The sequence below is a fragment of the Podarcis vaucheri genome, assembly GCF_965113315.1.
Source record: "Podarcis vaucheri genome assembly, chromosome: 6".
NCBI classification, from domain to species: Eukaryota; Metazoa; Chordata; class Lepidosauria; order Squamata; family Lacertidae; genus Podarcis; species Podarcis vaucheri.
The window spans coordinates 25,542,582-25,556,346 of NC_138764.1; the positions used below are offsets into that span (position 1 = coordinate 25,542,582).

Here is a 13,765-nt window from a genome sequence, read left to right on the forward strand (position 1 = left end):
GGGTGGTGGTTGTTTTTTATGAAGGCGTGAGGCGCGCGCCCGATCCACCTCAACTTAAGCACGCCTAAATTCCTCGGATGGAAGCCTTAATAAGCACGTGCTTAAGATCTCTTTCGCGGGAAGTAAACGTGCTTCATTTTGGCCGGATCGTGCCCTATTCATTTATTGTTTTGTTAAACGTTCGTCTTAATGTTTGCGACAGGGCGGCAGTAGTGGGAAGGGCAAGGACCCCTCTCCCCGGTCTAATTCAGGGAAACGTAAGCAGTGGGGGAAGATGGGGGGGAATCTATTTGCAAAACTTTTAAGATTACTTCGCAGCATCTCAGGGGACATAACGGTGACGGCGCCCTCTGGGATCTCGAGCTGCCACGCGCAAAAGAGTTGCAACTCATAAGCGGGGCGCGCGGAGGGAGAGCGAGCTCTGGGTCTGCCAAGAGACAGAGCGCAAAGTCTTGGGGTTTTGTACAGAACGAAGCAGGCAAGATCAAGAACAACTACAAACACGCTGCCATAAGCGCCTGTATCTCGTGGCATTTACCCCGGGGTAAAAGCCTTTCAATCACGGCACAATACGTTTCTGTCCTAAGCGCCTCCTGGTGCTTCCTCTTTCCCACCCTGGAGGTGGGTTAACACAGCAAGGAGGATCGCATCCTGATCCCCCTCGCGCCCCAGCCGGGCCAAGGTCTCCTCTGGCCCTGGCACCAGGGCATCGCCTTCCCCAGACGTGCCTGGCGCACGGCCGCCTGTGCCTGTTTACTCGGAAGTCAGTCCCGTTGCGCTGGACGAAGTGAGCGCCACCGTAGCTGCCTCGGGAGATCGCAAAGCCCGGAGCAAGAACATTAGCCAAACAGATGAGTTATCTGCACCTCTGACAGCCCCGGGGAAGAAGCAGGGAAGCGGAATTGCAGCCTCCGGGACATTTCTTTCTTTACAATGGAGAAGAGCAACTCGGAATCACAGTGATCAAATGTGTCAGGCCCTAATCCCTTCCCCCCAGCCCCCACCGCAGGAAGGAGCATGAATGTCAACCTTACCGGGGTGGTGGAATAGGAGGAGGAGGATGCAAAAGAGGAGTGGGAGAGGGGGTCGGAAGAACTGTCTGGGCTTCTTCCTCATTGGCTGAACCGGCAGCGTCTGCCCCCGTTTCCTCCCCCCCCCCCCGTTACACCCAAACGCTCGCATTCACACGCCACCCCTCCCCCCTCCTTCCCTTTCCTCCGCTGGGAAGAGCCTCTTTCCTCGGCACAAAGTGGAGTTGGGCGGCTCCTCGGAATCTAAGTGACTCCGGAGTAGGGAGACTTGGAAGTTGGCGACTCTCCCCCAGCGCGCGGAGAGGAGGTGGTGTTGTTTTGGGGAGGGGGGGAGAAGTGGACCGTGCGATCGTGTGGCGGAGACGGGACTCCGCCGAGCAGGTTGACCTTCCCGCCCCCTCGCCTTCCCTCCCTCCCTCCCCCGTCCCAAGCCCGACCCCGAGCGAGGCAGCGCGGGCGCCTCATTCCCGAGCGGGGGATCGGGGCGCTCGCAGTGCGCGCAGGCTCCAGCCCACCCGGCTCGGCGTCCGGCCGCGAGCAGGAGCAGAGGAGCGCAGCCGAGAGCAGCAGCCGCCGCCGCCGCCTCCTCTCCGCGCTCCGGTGCTGCCGCCGCCGCCGCGTCCCGGTGCCGCCGTGCCACGGACGCGCAGGCAGCGCCGCCCCGACCGGCCCGCGGCTGCCGCTTTGTCATGCTGCCCAAAGTGGAGACGGAAGCCCTGGGACTCGCCCGGGCGAATGGGGAGCGTGGGCAGATGCCGGAAAACATGCAAGGTAAGCGGCGGGCGCGCCGAGAGGCGGGCGAGCGAGCGGGTGGGTGCGCTGGCCGGGCAGGAAAGCGGGCGAGCAAAGAAGCCGGCGCTCGGAAACCGAACCGAGCGCCTCCTCTCCCCCTCCGCGCCGGGAGGGCTCCCTGCAGTCTCCTCCCCTCCGGCAACTTCAAGGCTTGGCGGGTTTTGGAGCGCGTTGGTTCCCAAGGAGGGTGGACTCCGAAGTCCACGCGCGGCCGAGTAGGGCTGCTCCCGCGTGCGCTTCGCCGGCGAGGGTGAGCGCACTTTTTTTTCTCGGGTGGAAACCGTTCGGAGAGTCTGGTCGGACCTGGGAACCTGGGCACTTACTCCCAAGTAAACGCTGCCCGGCTGGCAGGGACACGCACACCCTCTTTGGATGGAGCAAGAGGGCACCGGGAAGGCCCCAGTGAGAATTGGTAGGGCAGCTGGTGGCGAGCGGGTTGCCCGAGCGCGCGCGCGCATTTTACTCGGAAGCAAGTCTCGCTCCCTTGCAGGGCCCTGCTCCCCAGTAAGTGAGCACCGCACCGGGGGGCGAGCGAGGGTCCCGCAGCGAATTTGAAAGTTGCAGAGTAAGAGGTGGGACATTTAAAGCGGAGGGCGTTTAAAGAGTTTCTGATGGAAAAGAACGGGATCAACTTTTGTTGGGATGCTGGCTTTCAAGTAACAGGGGGATCCTCGTCAGGCACAATCCGCGCGGAAACTTTATTTCTTTCTCTGACCCCCACCCCCACCCCCCTTGCCAGCATAGTTTTGGGTCCAAAAGCTTGTTTTCGCCAAACGCAGAAGTTGACCCAATAAAAGGAACGGCCGGTTTTGGTATGGTTTACGGTGTTGCGGGGGGGGGGGAGACTGGAAGGCAGGCGAGAATTTGAAAACTTCTCCCCGGAAATGACGGGACGCTTGTGCCTTTCTTGGACACCTTAAACTTGGGAATAAGTCTTTTTGCTTTGCAAGTAAAAAAGTGAAACGCGTGTGCGGTTGGTTCTTCAGCTTAGGGAGAGTATCCGGACAGGTTTTGGGGACAACGATGGGAAGTTTTTTTTACACACGAGTACATACACTTTTTCGGAGCAGAGGGTGAGCCGCGCTAATGACAGAATCAGGAGGAGGCGGCATCGTACATACAGCCTTTCAGTGAGGCAGCCAGTTGAGAGGGCTGGGAGACCTTTCAATGGGGAACCAAGGTGGTAGAGACCCAGGATCAGAGGAGACGTGCACAGCTCTGGACAAGGGAACCTGCGGATTCTCCTTTTTGCTGCTTTAGTCTCTGGCTGAACTTGAAACTGACAAGGTCAGCCTGGTGGTCAGAAGGGAGCTCATTTATTCTAGCCTGCTCATCTCATTCCAGCTCCTCTAGATCCCAGTGGGCTGCGATTCCCGGAGAGAGCGGGGCAGGATTGCAGCGGAGAGCTGTTTCCTATCTCTAGCGCCTTGTTTCCTGAGGGGCTTTCCTCCCTAGCAAACTCCCAGCAGCAGGAACCGGAGTGCCCTTCTGCAATGGGGAGACCGACCCGAGGGTCTCTTTTCCCCCCACGACCCGTCCGTCCCGGTGACTTCGGACCGTGCCTGCTGCCGGGCTAAAAACGAGGTTTTCTTTCCACGTTGTTGGCGCGTACTGGTGCCAGATTGGAAGCACGGACCCACGGAGGAGGAGCGCGCGGGAACCGTTTGGTTCAGCGTCCTGCCCGGCTGCAATGCAGCGCCCGAGGCTCAAAAGAGTTTGGGAGCGCTTGGCGCTTCTCGGAAGGCAAGAGGGCTTCAAGTTTCTGAAAGGGTCGGCTGGGTCTGGAAGCGGGGATGGGGGGGGGGCTTTGCGAATAGAGTTGCCAGTGTGGGTGTCTTCAGAGCTGGGGAGATAAAACAGGGATCAGGGAGGCAGGAGAGGTTATTTTTTTTGGGGGGGGGAGATAGTCGGGTGTAGAGGTCTCCTAGGTTTTCCCAATAAGACTTAACAGCTGCTCTGTATTTAGCATCCTCTTCAGTCAAGTGGGGGAGGGGAAAGAGGATTGGGGGGGGTCTCTGGGGAACTAGTACAGGCTTGTCCCAGTGCAGATGCGCCTGGGGGGCTCATTGGTGGGTGGGTGGGTGCACTGGTTACACAAACGGAATAAAAATTACTGCCACAAATATATCTTAGTGACTTCACAGATCGGTTTTGAGAACCACTTGAACAAGCCTCCCAGAGGATGTCTAGGAGGAAAGTAATATTTTAGGGGTTGAAAAGGCTGCAATCCTAAGCACTAGGGGGGCACTGAACTCCATGGGAGCACCTGCTTCCGAGTAAACATGGTCAGGATTGCACTGTAGACACCGCAGCCTTCTCCATGCCTAGTCAGAAATTAGTCCCATTGACCCCCCCATTGGTGGGGGGCTTCTTCCCTAGTATCTAGGATTGCAGACTGACCAGTCAATTGTTTTCCATGGAATTTCCTTCCAGCTGAACACGCTTGAGGACGGGAAGCGCCAGGCTGCGATCTTAAGGGCACAGCTTTAACTTACAGGGAGTTGGGTTCTTTTAAAACCAGGTCCTCCAAGTTAACGTTGTTCAAAGCTGGCGGTTGTCAAACCCCACAGACACAGGCTTGCGGCTCCTAAGCACATCATGTTATCTGGAATTACTTTACCAAGCACTGCAATTGCATTAATTGGGAAAGCCTGTTCACGCGCCTGGCAGTCGGCGAAACTCTGGGTGATGCCAGCGGGGATCTCCTTCGCCTCTGCAAACTCGATTCCCAGAGATATGGGGGGAAATCAATTTATTTCGGCTTCAATGGGACCTGGGTCGTTCCAAGAGTTGACGCTGGCAGGAGGGAGGAAGCGACGAGAGTCCCAGAGAAAGGAGAACTTTGGAGATGTGAGAAGCGCAAACTGGGGGTAGGATGGGAAATGAACCCTGAAACTCTCTGCCTGTTTACCCCCACATGCAGTGGGACTTGCTTCTGAGCTAGGAAGTTGCCAGACATGACTGTGCCTCCCTCCGGAGCTGCCACGCAGGACAGGTCAAGGAAGCAAACCCCTCGTGGCCTTTTTTGTTTTTCATTTCCAAGTAGGTCCCTCTCTACTTACAGCAAGCTAAGGCCCCATCCCTCCATCCCATTTCACCACCAAAGCGATGTAGCTGTAGCATTATATGAACGGGGGTTTGTATGCGTGCGCGCAGAGCACAGCAAAGAGATGCCGAAAGTGCCGAAGTTAGAAAACTGCTTTATTAAGTTATTTTTTTCCCTCTTCTCGGTGAATGCACAATATTGGAGCCGCGCAACACTTTCTAAGCGTTTTTAGAACACGCAGGAACTCAACTGCAAAAGTGTGGGGCTAGGAGAGGTGTGCGTGTGTAAAGGTGGGGCTGTCACCTCGTTAGAAAGACCCCAATCCAGTCCCAGAATTCAGTAAAGCAAAAACCAACAAAGCAAAACACGGCTATCATTTATTTTAAGGACCCTGCCTTTTGCACCTTCCCGGTAATGCGGGATGCGTTTGAATGCGGAGCAGTGTGGCGATTCCAGGTTTGTGCACGTGCCCCTTTTCTTTCTGAAACGGGCAGCCCCTTTCCCTCAGGCCGCAGGCCCTGAAGTCGCCCTGAGAGCTCCTGAGCTCTCTCTCCGCCTCCTCGCCTTGTTCATTTCACTTCCCACCTTCTGATCCCCGAAGAGGCTGGCGGAGCGGTGGAGAGGGAACCGGGGCTGCTTCGCTTCTTCTCTGACCAAGCTTTTCCCTGCTGGAGAAGCCTCCTTCTCCAAAGGCCCTGCGCTTTCCCGTGCGCCACGCTCGCCACTCCGTTGCCAGTTCCTGCCCGCGTACATTGTGAAAAGTTGTAAGGAACGCCTTGAATCGCTCGGCTTGACTCGATCATCGAATAATAATTTAAAAAACCAACCCTCTTTGAATCTTCCTTCCATTCAGCCCTGCTGCCGTCTCCCGTCCGTGCACCTATCATTTATTCAAACACCTTCCTGGGACTCTGATCCGCCTCCAGCTGCTGCGCCAAAGAGAGCGCAGCGAGCAGAGGCGCAAGGGCGCGCACAGCGGCGTCAACAGAGGGGATCGGGGGCTCTGTTTAGAGTCGATCTGCTGACTGGGCTCTTTTTGGGGGGTGGGGTGGGGTAGATGCCTCGCTTTCCCACCACCCCACCCACCTTCGCGACGTCCCAGCCCCTGTAGCCTCCCACCCGCAGCATCACCCCGCTCCAGCCTTTTCGTTGGGGTTTCTGCTCCTACAGGCAAAGAGTTTCCTTCAAGACACCCAGGGAGTGCTTGGTGGGGGGCGAGGGAGACCGACAGATCTTCCTGTTCGTGTTGCAGGCATCTTTTTTCCCCTTCCTGAGCCGGTGGGACACTCGCCCTTTCACTCCACCCCTTTGCAGGAATTTGGCTCCCTTGGTGAGCCTCTCGCCCCAACGCGCTGGGCTTTCCTCTTTGGGCTAACTCTGAGGATCGGAGCATTTCCTTGAAAGTCTTTCTCTTGGCCACCGAGCAAGAAGATCCGAAGGAGGGGGCGGGCCTGCCTGTGGAAGAACTTTATTCCTTGTTTTAGTTGCCAGCCTTTGCAAGAGTTTGGAAGCTAACAACTCGGCGCGCAGCGGGATCGGACCCTTTCAAAAGCTGGAGGAGTTTGCCTTGCTCAGGTCGAATTAGGCATAAAAGAAGAACTTCTGGTCCGACGAACGGATTTAGACAAGTTTTAGCGGGATAAGATTTTACAGTTCCCATTTTTCATTTTTGGTACTGTTATAAGAAATTGATTTTCAACTCGGAGCAATTGGCTTTATACAGCTGAATTGGAGGTTAGGTAAATATTAAAAAGTTGGCTGCTGCAACACAGAACTTCGGGGAATGAAACAAAAGCTTCTTTCTCATTAAAAATATGGGGACGTTTGCTTTTTTACGTTTTTCAGATGAAATGCACATTTTCTTATTTTTATTTGGGGTGGGGGCAGGGAATCTCCTAATAGTAAGTTGAAGAAAGCCTAAGGCTGCTGCCCAGTGAACCTGGAAGTGAGCTGCTTTGGGCTTAATGGGACTTACTTGCAAGTAAACATGCCTAGGATCCAGCTTGAAGTCAAATGATTTGGGGGATGAGGTTGCTGGACTGGGGAAGGTAAACAGAGCAAAGTGCTGTCAAGACAAAGTGCTTGGCAGACTTAATTCTCCTAAATGAAATATGGGAAGAAAAGTTATTGGTCACTAATTAAAATGTTTGGTGTTGCTGTTGATTATTTATTGATTGGTGTGTGGTTTTTTTAAAAAAAAACTTTATGACTTTGGCTGTTTAAAGAGGATGAATGTTTAAAGAGAATGAATTGTTTCCCAGTCTCAAAAGTAATAATGGATGTAAGTTGAGGTGATGGGGACATTTGCATACATTCTCATAGGGTGTTATTTTCTTTATTTTCCAGTGTCTCAATTTAAAATGGTGAATTACTCGTATGATGAAGATCTTGAAGAACTGTGTCCAGTGTGTGGAGATAAAGTCTCTGGGTATCACTATGGACTCCTTACCTGCGAAAGCTGCAAGGTTTTTGTACATTTTTTTCCTTCTTTTTATGGGAAGGGAAGGGGATTGATAACTTTATCAAGAAAAGGCTTGGTAATTGCTATTTCTGTTTCTTTTGATGGGGACGGCAGAATATTGTGAATATAAGTAAAGTTTCTTTTTGGAAGAAGTTTTGTGAAGAGCAAGAAATATTTCCCTTTTTTAGTCAACAGTAAGAAGAACTCAATAGGGTGTTCTGTATACAGTGTGGCTATATTTACTGCCTTTAAATATTTGGTTGTCGTGAAGTGATGTAGTTGTAGAGGAGCTTTCGTTCCCAGCTGTCCTCAATATTGATTTTAGTTGATTTATATACATTGAGTATTATTGTTCCTGTATCTTGTTCTTGATAAATTTCAGGGCTGCAGTATTGAAGGCAATAGTTTCAAGTTTTTCATCTTTCAGGATGAAAATGTAAATTTCTGTTGTCATACTTTTTATGCTTACACACAGACACAAACAATATTTTATGTCAGTATTCATTTGGAGGGTGATCAAGTGGAAATCAATTAAATGGTTTTTTAAAAACCCTCATATATCACGATGAATATTTTTGCATGTGTATTTCATTTTAATACATAATATGCGCATAGGGTTCAGAATTATAGGCTGATCCCATGAAGCCAGCTATTAAAGTCAACCACATATTTGATCTGAAATAAATAACTGGACAGCTGTAAAAGGTGATGGTAAAAGAATCGTATAATGTTCTAGTAATATGGAACTTAAGACTGTTTAGTTCCCTGTACCCCTGTACAAAGCAATATAGCTTACAGTAATTTTGCTGGCTGATAGACACATGTAATTTTGGGACTATAACATGAAGAAATGTCCCACTAATTTCAGGGATTAACGGTACAGTCCTATGCATGTCTGCTGAGAAGGAAGTCCCACAGATTGCAACCACACTCCTCAAGAAAGTGTGCATAGAGTTGCAGCTTAAATGCCCAATATGTATTTTCCCCCATATTACTGCAAATGATCCTAATTATTAGAATACCTAATCATCGTATAGCATATGACTTTTTCTTCTCATTAGTAGCCGTTGTAGTTGATATAGTCCCAACGGAAGGTCTCTGCCCCAGTAAGCTTACACTCTACATTTATACAGCTGGAAAACAGAGGGAGAAGTGGGCAGTAAGGGCAAGAATAATAAACCAGGGGAGACAAGGAAGGCATCAGTGAAGGTAACGGATAGGAGGAAATGTATTTTGCAAGTACTTAGGCTTTGCCTCAGTGGAAGCTGAGAGATGAGAGGTTAAGCCCAAAGCTTTGTGGGAGAGATGGGTGAAGACAACTCATCTCTCTTGTACGGGGTGAACAGGCTTTATAAAATTCTGCATCAAATCACTCAAAAATGCCAACTCAAACATAATTTTTATTCATACCATAAAATTAAAAGACTTTTTCGGCAAACCGTAGAGGATTGCTAGGGATACAGTAAGGAAGGCTCACTGAAGTCTGTTATAAATCAATACGAATGCAGACTAGCCCCAGAAAACTTCTGTCTGTGGCCTAAGTGAGTTTCCTTGAAGAGACTACATGAAGAAATATGGAATCAAGCCTGCTGCTTCGTAAGTGCTCAATTGGCATAATGATGATAGAGAAGTGGGTTTGGTGAAGGTTTTCGGAATATGACATAAACCCCAGCACCCCACCTGTCCATGCAAAACAGGTGAACATTTTGTATCTGTTTTACAGGGGTTCTTTAAACGAACAGTCCAGAACAATAAAAGGTACACATGCATAGAAAATCAAAGCTGCCAGATTGACAAAACTCAAAGGAAGCGCTGCCCTTACTGTCGGTTTCAAAAATGTCTAAGTGTCGGGATGAAGTTGGAAGGTAAGGCAAAGAGTTGTTCCTGCATATTTGTAGAACATATAATATGTAAGTGCTCTTCAGCATATTTACAGTTGCTGCATTTCTGTCATTCTGGACTATTCCAAGATTCATGTCTTTATGGCTGATCAAAACTATTGATGCTTGTGGCTCCCTGCATGCAACTTTTGTTTTTAAAGGATTTCCCTATAACATATGTACAGTAGCTATTGTGCTGGGAGGGTGGTTTAAATGTGTGCATTAGAAATGGCAACTCGTAAGTACATACAACTTTACAGTTACAGCAGACCATAAGAATGTTTGAGTATTCAAGCTAACAGTAAATACAAGAACAAATAACATTCATTCGTTTAAGCAAACAGAATTAAATGAGAGTAGATATCATAAATTATTTAGGGAGAGTTTGTTAACAGTTCCCACAGCAAGATTTCTAGCCATATCTGAGAATTTTAAAAACACATCATTAGAGGTCTCGTATACTAGGCATTTTTCTCCTGCACAATTGGTCATTCTTAGTTATCAATGGAATTCCTTGCATGGACAGGTTGTGCAACTGAGCGAATCATTAACTAAATAATCATTGAAAGTATGACTAGCATTCAATAGAAAGGGACCCAACTTTTGTTTTACTTTGCTTTGCAATAGAAGTCAATAAATGTGAGGCAGTATAAAATATTTTGGATTGGATTTAAGATTTTCCTAGTATAGTTGTATGCTATACAACTATAGTATAATTTAATAGTTCACTGAAATGATAGGATTCAACATTAGGAAAGAGAGCTGTCTCTTCCCCTTTCTAAATTACTAGTAAGTTTGAGTTCATATCTATTTTAACAAGTCACAAATGCAAGATAAGAATTGCATCATGCTGCATTCTTTTACTCATAGCAAATTACCATTCAAATGTCTGGAAAATTCATTTTACTTCAGAACCAAATGTTAGCTTAAACAGAGATTTGGGGTTCTTCTTTTTTTAAGTGGCCATGGATGTTGCTGTCTCAAAGTTGTGATTGCACTTTATAAGGTATCTAGTTTGGCCCCAAAAAGAAATTCAGTAATGAGTTTAACAATGGATATTGAGATGCTAACACTTTTGCCATATTTAATTATGTTTTTATGATGATCTACTTGGTTATGTCTCAGGTCATAGTGATTGCTAATTTGAAGCAAATGCTATATGAAATTTTTATTGGTTTGCAGTGTTTCAAATATCAAGAAATGGGATTCAAAATGGCAGAAAACTCTGGCCCTATGTATTATAATTTAGATACTGTATATGATTGCTAGAATTTTGTTTGCGACTGATTTCAAGGTTGATTCTGAATGTAGAATGTATTCAGTGTTCCATTTCACAGCTTTTTAACGGTGAAATCCTGGACATCCTTAGCCTGCAATCCTACCCAGGAAAAAGCACGATTAAACTCAGTGGAATTTACTTCTGAGTAGACATGCACATGATTGCACTGTTAGCATGGAAAATGGGACTTGCATGAGATTTTACTGTACATGATTTTGCCAAGATTTTAAAAATGGGCTAGGCATAATTACTGCATTTTAATACTTCTAAACTTTAACTGACATTAGTAACCTAAGAGTTTATTAATTTGTGGTGACTAATTTTAATCAGTGGGTCTGACAGTTGAAGCAGACTTGTTTATTTTTGAAGCTATTTTGGTTCCAGCATGAATGTGAAATATTTGTCATGCTTAAGCTGAGGGGTACCTTTTGACTGCTAAACAGTATGGTATCCTACATTTCCTTCAATACCACAGAAAGGCACCTTTGGTGCTTTCAAAATATGGTATTTGATTTAAAAATAATTGATGGAATAATTCATCAGTTATTCACTTAAACACAAGTAATAAGCAAACTTCCTTCCATTATTACTAGACAGCCTTATTTTTGTGCACACAGATTTCCAATATGTCCCAACGTACCGCTTACAAAGTGTAGTCCACAAACCACTTGTTCCAGAATACTTCTGCATAACAGGCAGTTAAGCCTATGTTTGTTGCAGTCTAGGGGACTGCAGAATATGGTCCATGGAATATAACATAGTGGAGGTAACAGAAGTAATCTTGCCAAATACATGCTTAGAATCTGCATTTTGCAAGATATAACATTAACAGAGGAGCAATAGGTGGACAGGAAGAAAGGATGCCCAATCAAATATTCCTTTGCTATCCCCCCCCCCCCAGGTAGACTTGAATCCTGTTACTCAGCTCAGCCGGAGAGAGAAGTATTTAATGGATTTGCAAAGGAGAATCAGATGTCAGGGACAAGATGAAGCACCACTCTGCCAATTTTCTCCTAAAATATTCCCCTCCCATAACAGTACTATGAGGGAATACCTCCTGAGGGAATAATGTCAAAACAACAACTATGGTTACTTGGTGGGGTTTCGGTGATTATGCTAAGGTTGCCAGATGTCCCCGTTTCCCAGGGACAGTCCCCAGATTTACAAATCAGTCCCCATACAAAATTCATTGAAGTTGAAAAGTGTCCAGGATTCATTGAAAGAAATCTGGTAACCTTAGCATTTGCCCCTGAGAGACAACAGGCACCCACTGTCCGTACTTTCCAGAAACAAATGAAAACATTGTCTCAACAAGTTTTTTTTCAGCTTGGTGAAAAAGTCTCAGCTGTAGGTGTTCATTTTGTTTGTGAACCTATATTGTGGTGTGAGTGTTTCCTTTTTTAAAAAAAAAACTATGTTCGGCTCTTTTATGGCATGCATGTAATTTGCTTTGATGCGAGTGCAAAAAGGTGGTTTATAAATTAATAAATAATAGTATTTTTAGTACTGGCTAGAATTTTTTTTTTAAAAGTAACCATTTGTCTGTTTTAATATCAGCAGACATTTGGAATTCTTTGACACCGCTAGAATAGTGTTAAAAATAATGGCTGCAATCCTATTATGCCTGTGCACAAAGCATTTCCGTGTATATATGGGGAAACAACCCATTTTTTTTGTTCTGGCTGTAGCCTCTCTATTGAATGTTTCTTGGGAGGCTCTCCACCTTCAATATTATTGTTTTTAGGAGCCACAAAAAACCATAGCAGGGATGGAAGCCTGAAAACTCCCTGCGCTCACCCAAAATGTTGTGCATAGACTTGGATGTCAACTCCCCATCAAATCTTCCCTTTACATATATGCCTATCACATTGCTACATAGTTCAGTTGGCACTGTGCAGCTTACCTGTGGTACCCCTGAAAACACACACATGCATACACAGGGAGAGCCTTGTTCCCAGGCAGGAACAGTGCTTCTGATCTTACAAAAGCACAGCAATCAGAACCCGGCCAATGGTGTTGCATGTCGCAGCACATTGGAACAATTTGTATAAAAATGGTACACCATTGCAGCCAGTTAATAAACCTTCCAAATCAGGGATGCAGTTTTAGTTGCCTGCAGTCAGAGACAGTTGATGCTTTATTTTTATTTTTTTAAAAAACTACCTTGCCACCCATCTGCTCTTGTATCATAATCCCACTTCCCTTTTGTTATCCGCAGAACGGGAAGAAGAAATGCATGCCCTCGTAATTGTAAATGCCCGTGACATTTATATACATGTTTCCTTGATTGTGATACATGGACTTAAATTCTAGTTCATAAATTACAGTTTAGGCTGGAATCATTAATTGTTAACGCCTTTATGATAATGTATAGTCCTCTGTGTACCTAGGACTTCTAATACATTTTTAATGGACCACTAATCCTTAAGATAAAAGCTTAGGAACGTAACCTCCAGCCATCTCAGCATGTCACCAAGCTGTCAGAGGCCTTTCTTGCTATCTAATTGCCATTGGGAAGGGCAGGGATGGTGAGACCCTCTCGCTGCTGCTTTCAAAATATGCTGTGGCAGAGACCACCGCTATGTTCCCCAAGGCAACTGTTGGACTGGGTTTCCTTGACTTCTTTCCCATCCAAATTCTGTTACAAGCTGAATGGCTTCAGCAATTGCAGGATCAGCTCATCTCTGGGGTGGGTGACACCCGACTATTTGGACATAAATAGCCTACCTGGAGAAGCATCTCCAGAAGCTAGGGGTGTGCAGGGAGACTCAAAAGTGTTCTTAGAATGGCTAAACCCAAACACAATACTGTTAACAGTATTATAGCTGTTATTCCCTCACTCACCCCACAAACATTTCAAACAGCATGGAACCCAACGGCTTTGAGAATTTAGTTAAGTGCCTCAAAATAGCATCGTCTCTATGGGCTGACGGAGATTTCTTAATTGCAGATTCCTAGGGCAGCTTACCAAAAGTTAGAATGATAGTAAAGCAAATTGAAAGGAAAACATTAAAACACCACAGAATAAAACAGCAGCAGTAAAGCAATCAGCAGAATAAATCAACCCAACACTAAAGTACAGAGGATTAGTAAGCTTTGGATAACAAAAAGGTTTCAACATGACCCAAAAATGTTATTAGGATAGGTGGAGAAACCTGAAGAAGAGCCTCTGTTGAAAATATTAGTGTGTGGAGACAAACAGCTTTTTAGATGTCAGAGCCAAGCTGTGAAGGGCTTGGAAAGTAAAAAAACAAACAAACACAGCATTTTTGAACT

The 13,765-nt window shown here is 46.7% G+C and overlaps 1 protein-coding gene across 4 annotated transcripts in view; it reads left to right on the top strand.

The window, feature by feature from the left end:
• Positions 1-13,765, top strand: part of NR5A2 (nuclear receptor subfamily 5 group A member 2) — a 114,146-nt gene that overhangs the window by 14,603 nt on the left and 85,778 nt on the right. The window contains exons 1-3 of one of the 4 annotated variants that reach the window (XM_082225515.1): positions 1,655-1,802; positions 7,216-7,334; positions 9,054-9,195. In XM_082225515.1, the coding sequence (XP_082081641.1) occupies positions 1,721-1,802; positions 7,216-7,334; positions 9,054-9,195 (343 nt within the window). In that variant the 5' untranslated portion in view covers positions 1,655-1,720. Of the gene's footprint in view, positions 1-1,654; positions 1,803-1,988; positions 2,074-6,201; positions 6,609-7,215; positions 7,335-9,053; positions 9,196-13,765 lie in introns of those variants that run through there. The other 3 variants (XM_082225514.1, XM_082225513.1, XM_082225512.1) reach the window with 3 other exon arrangements.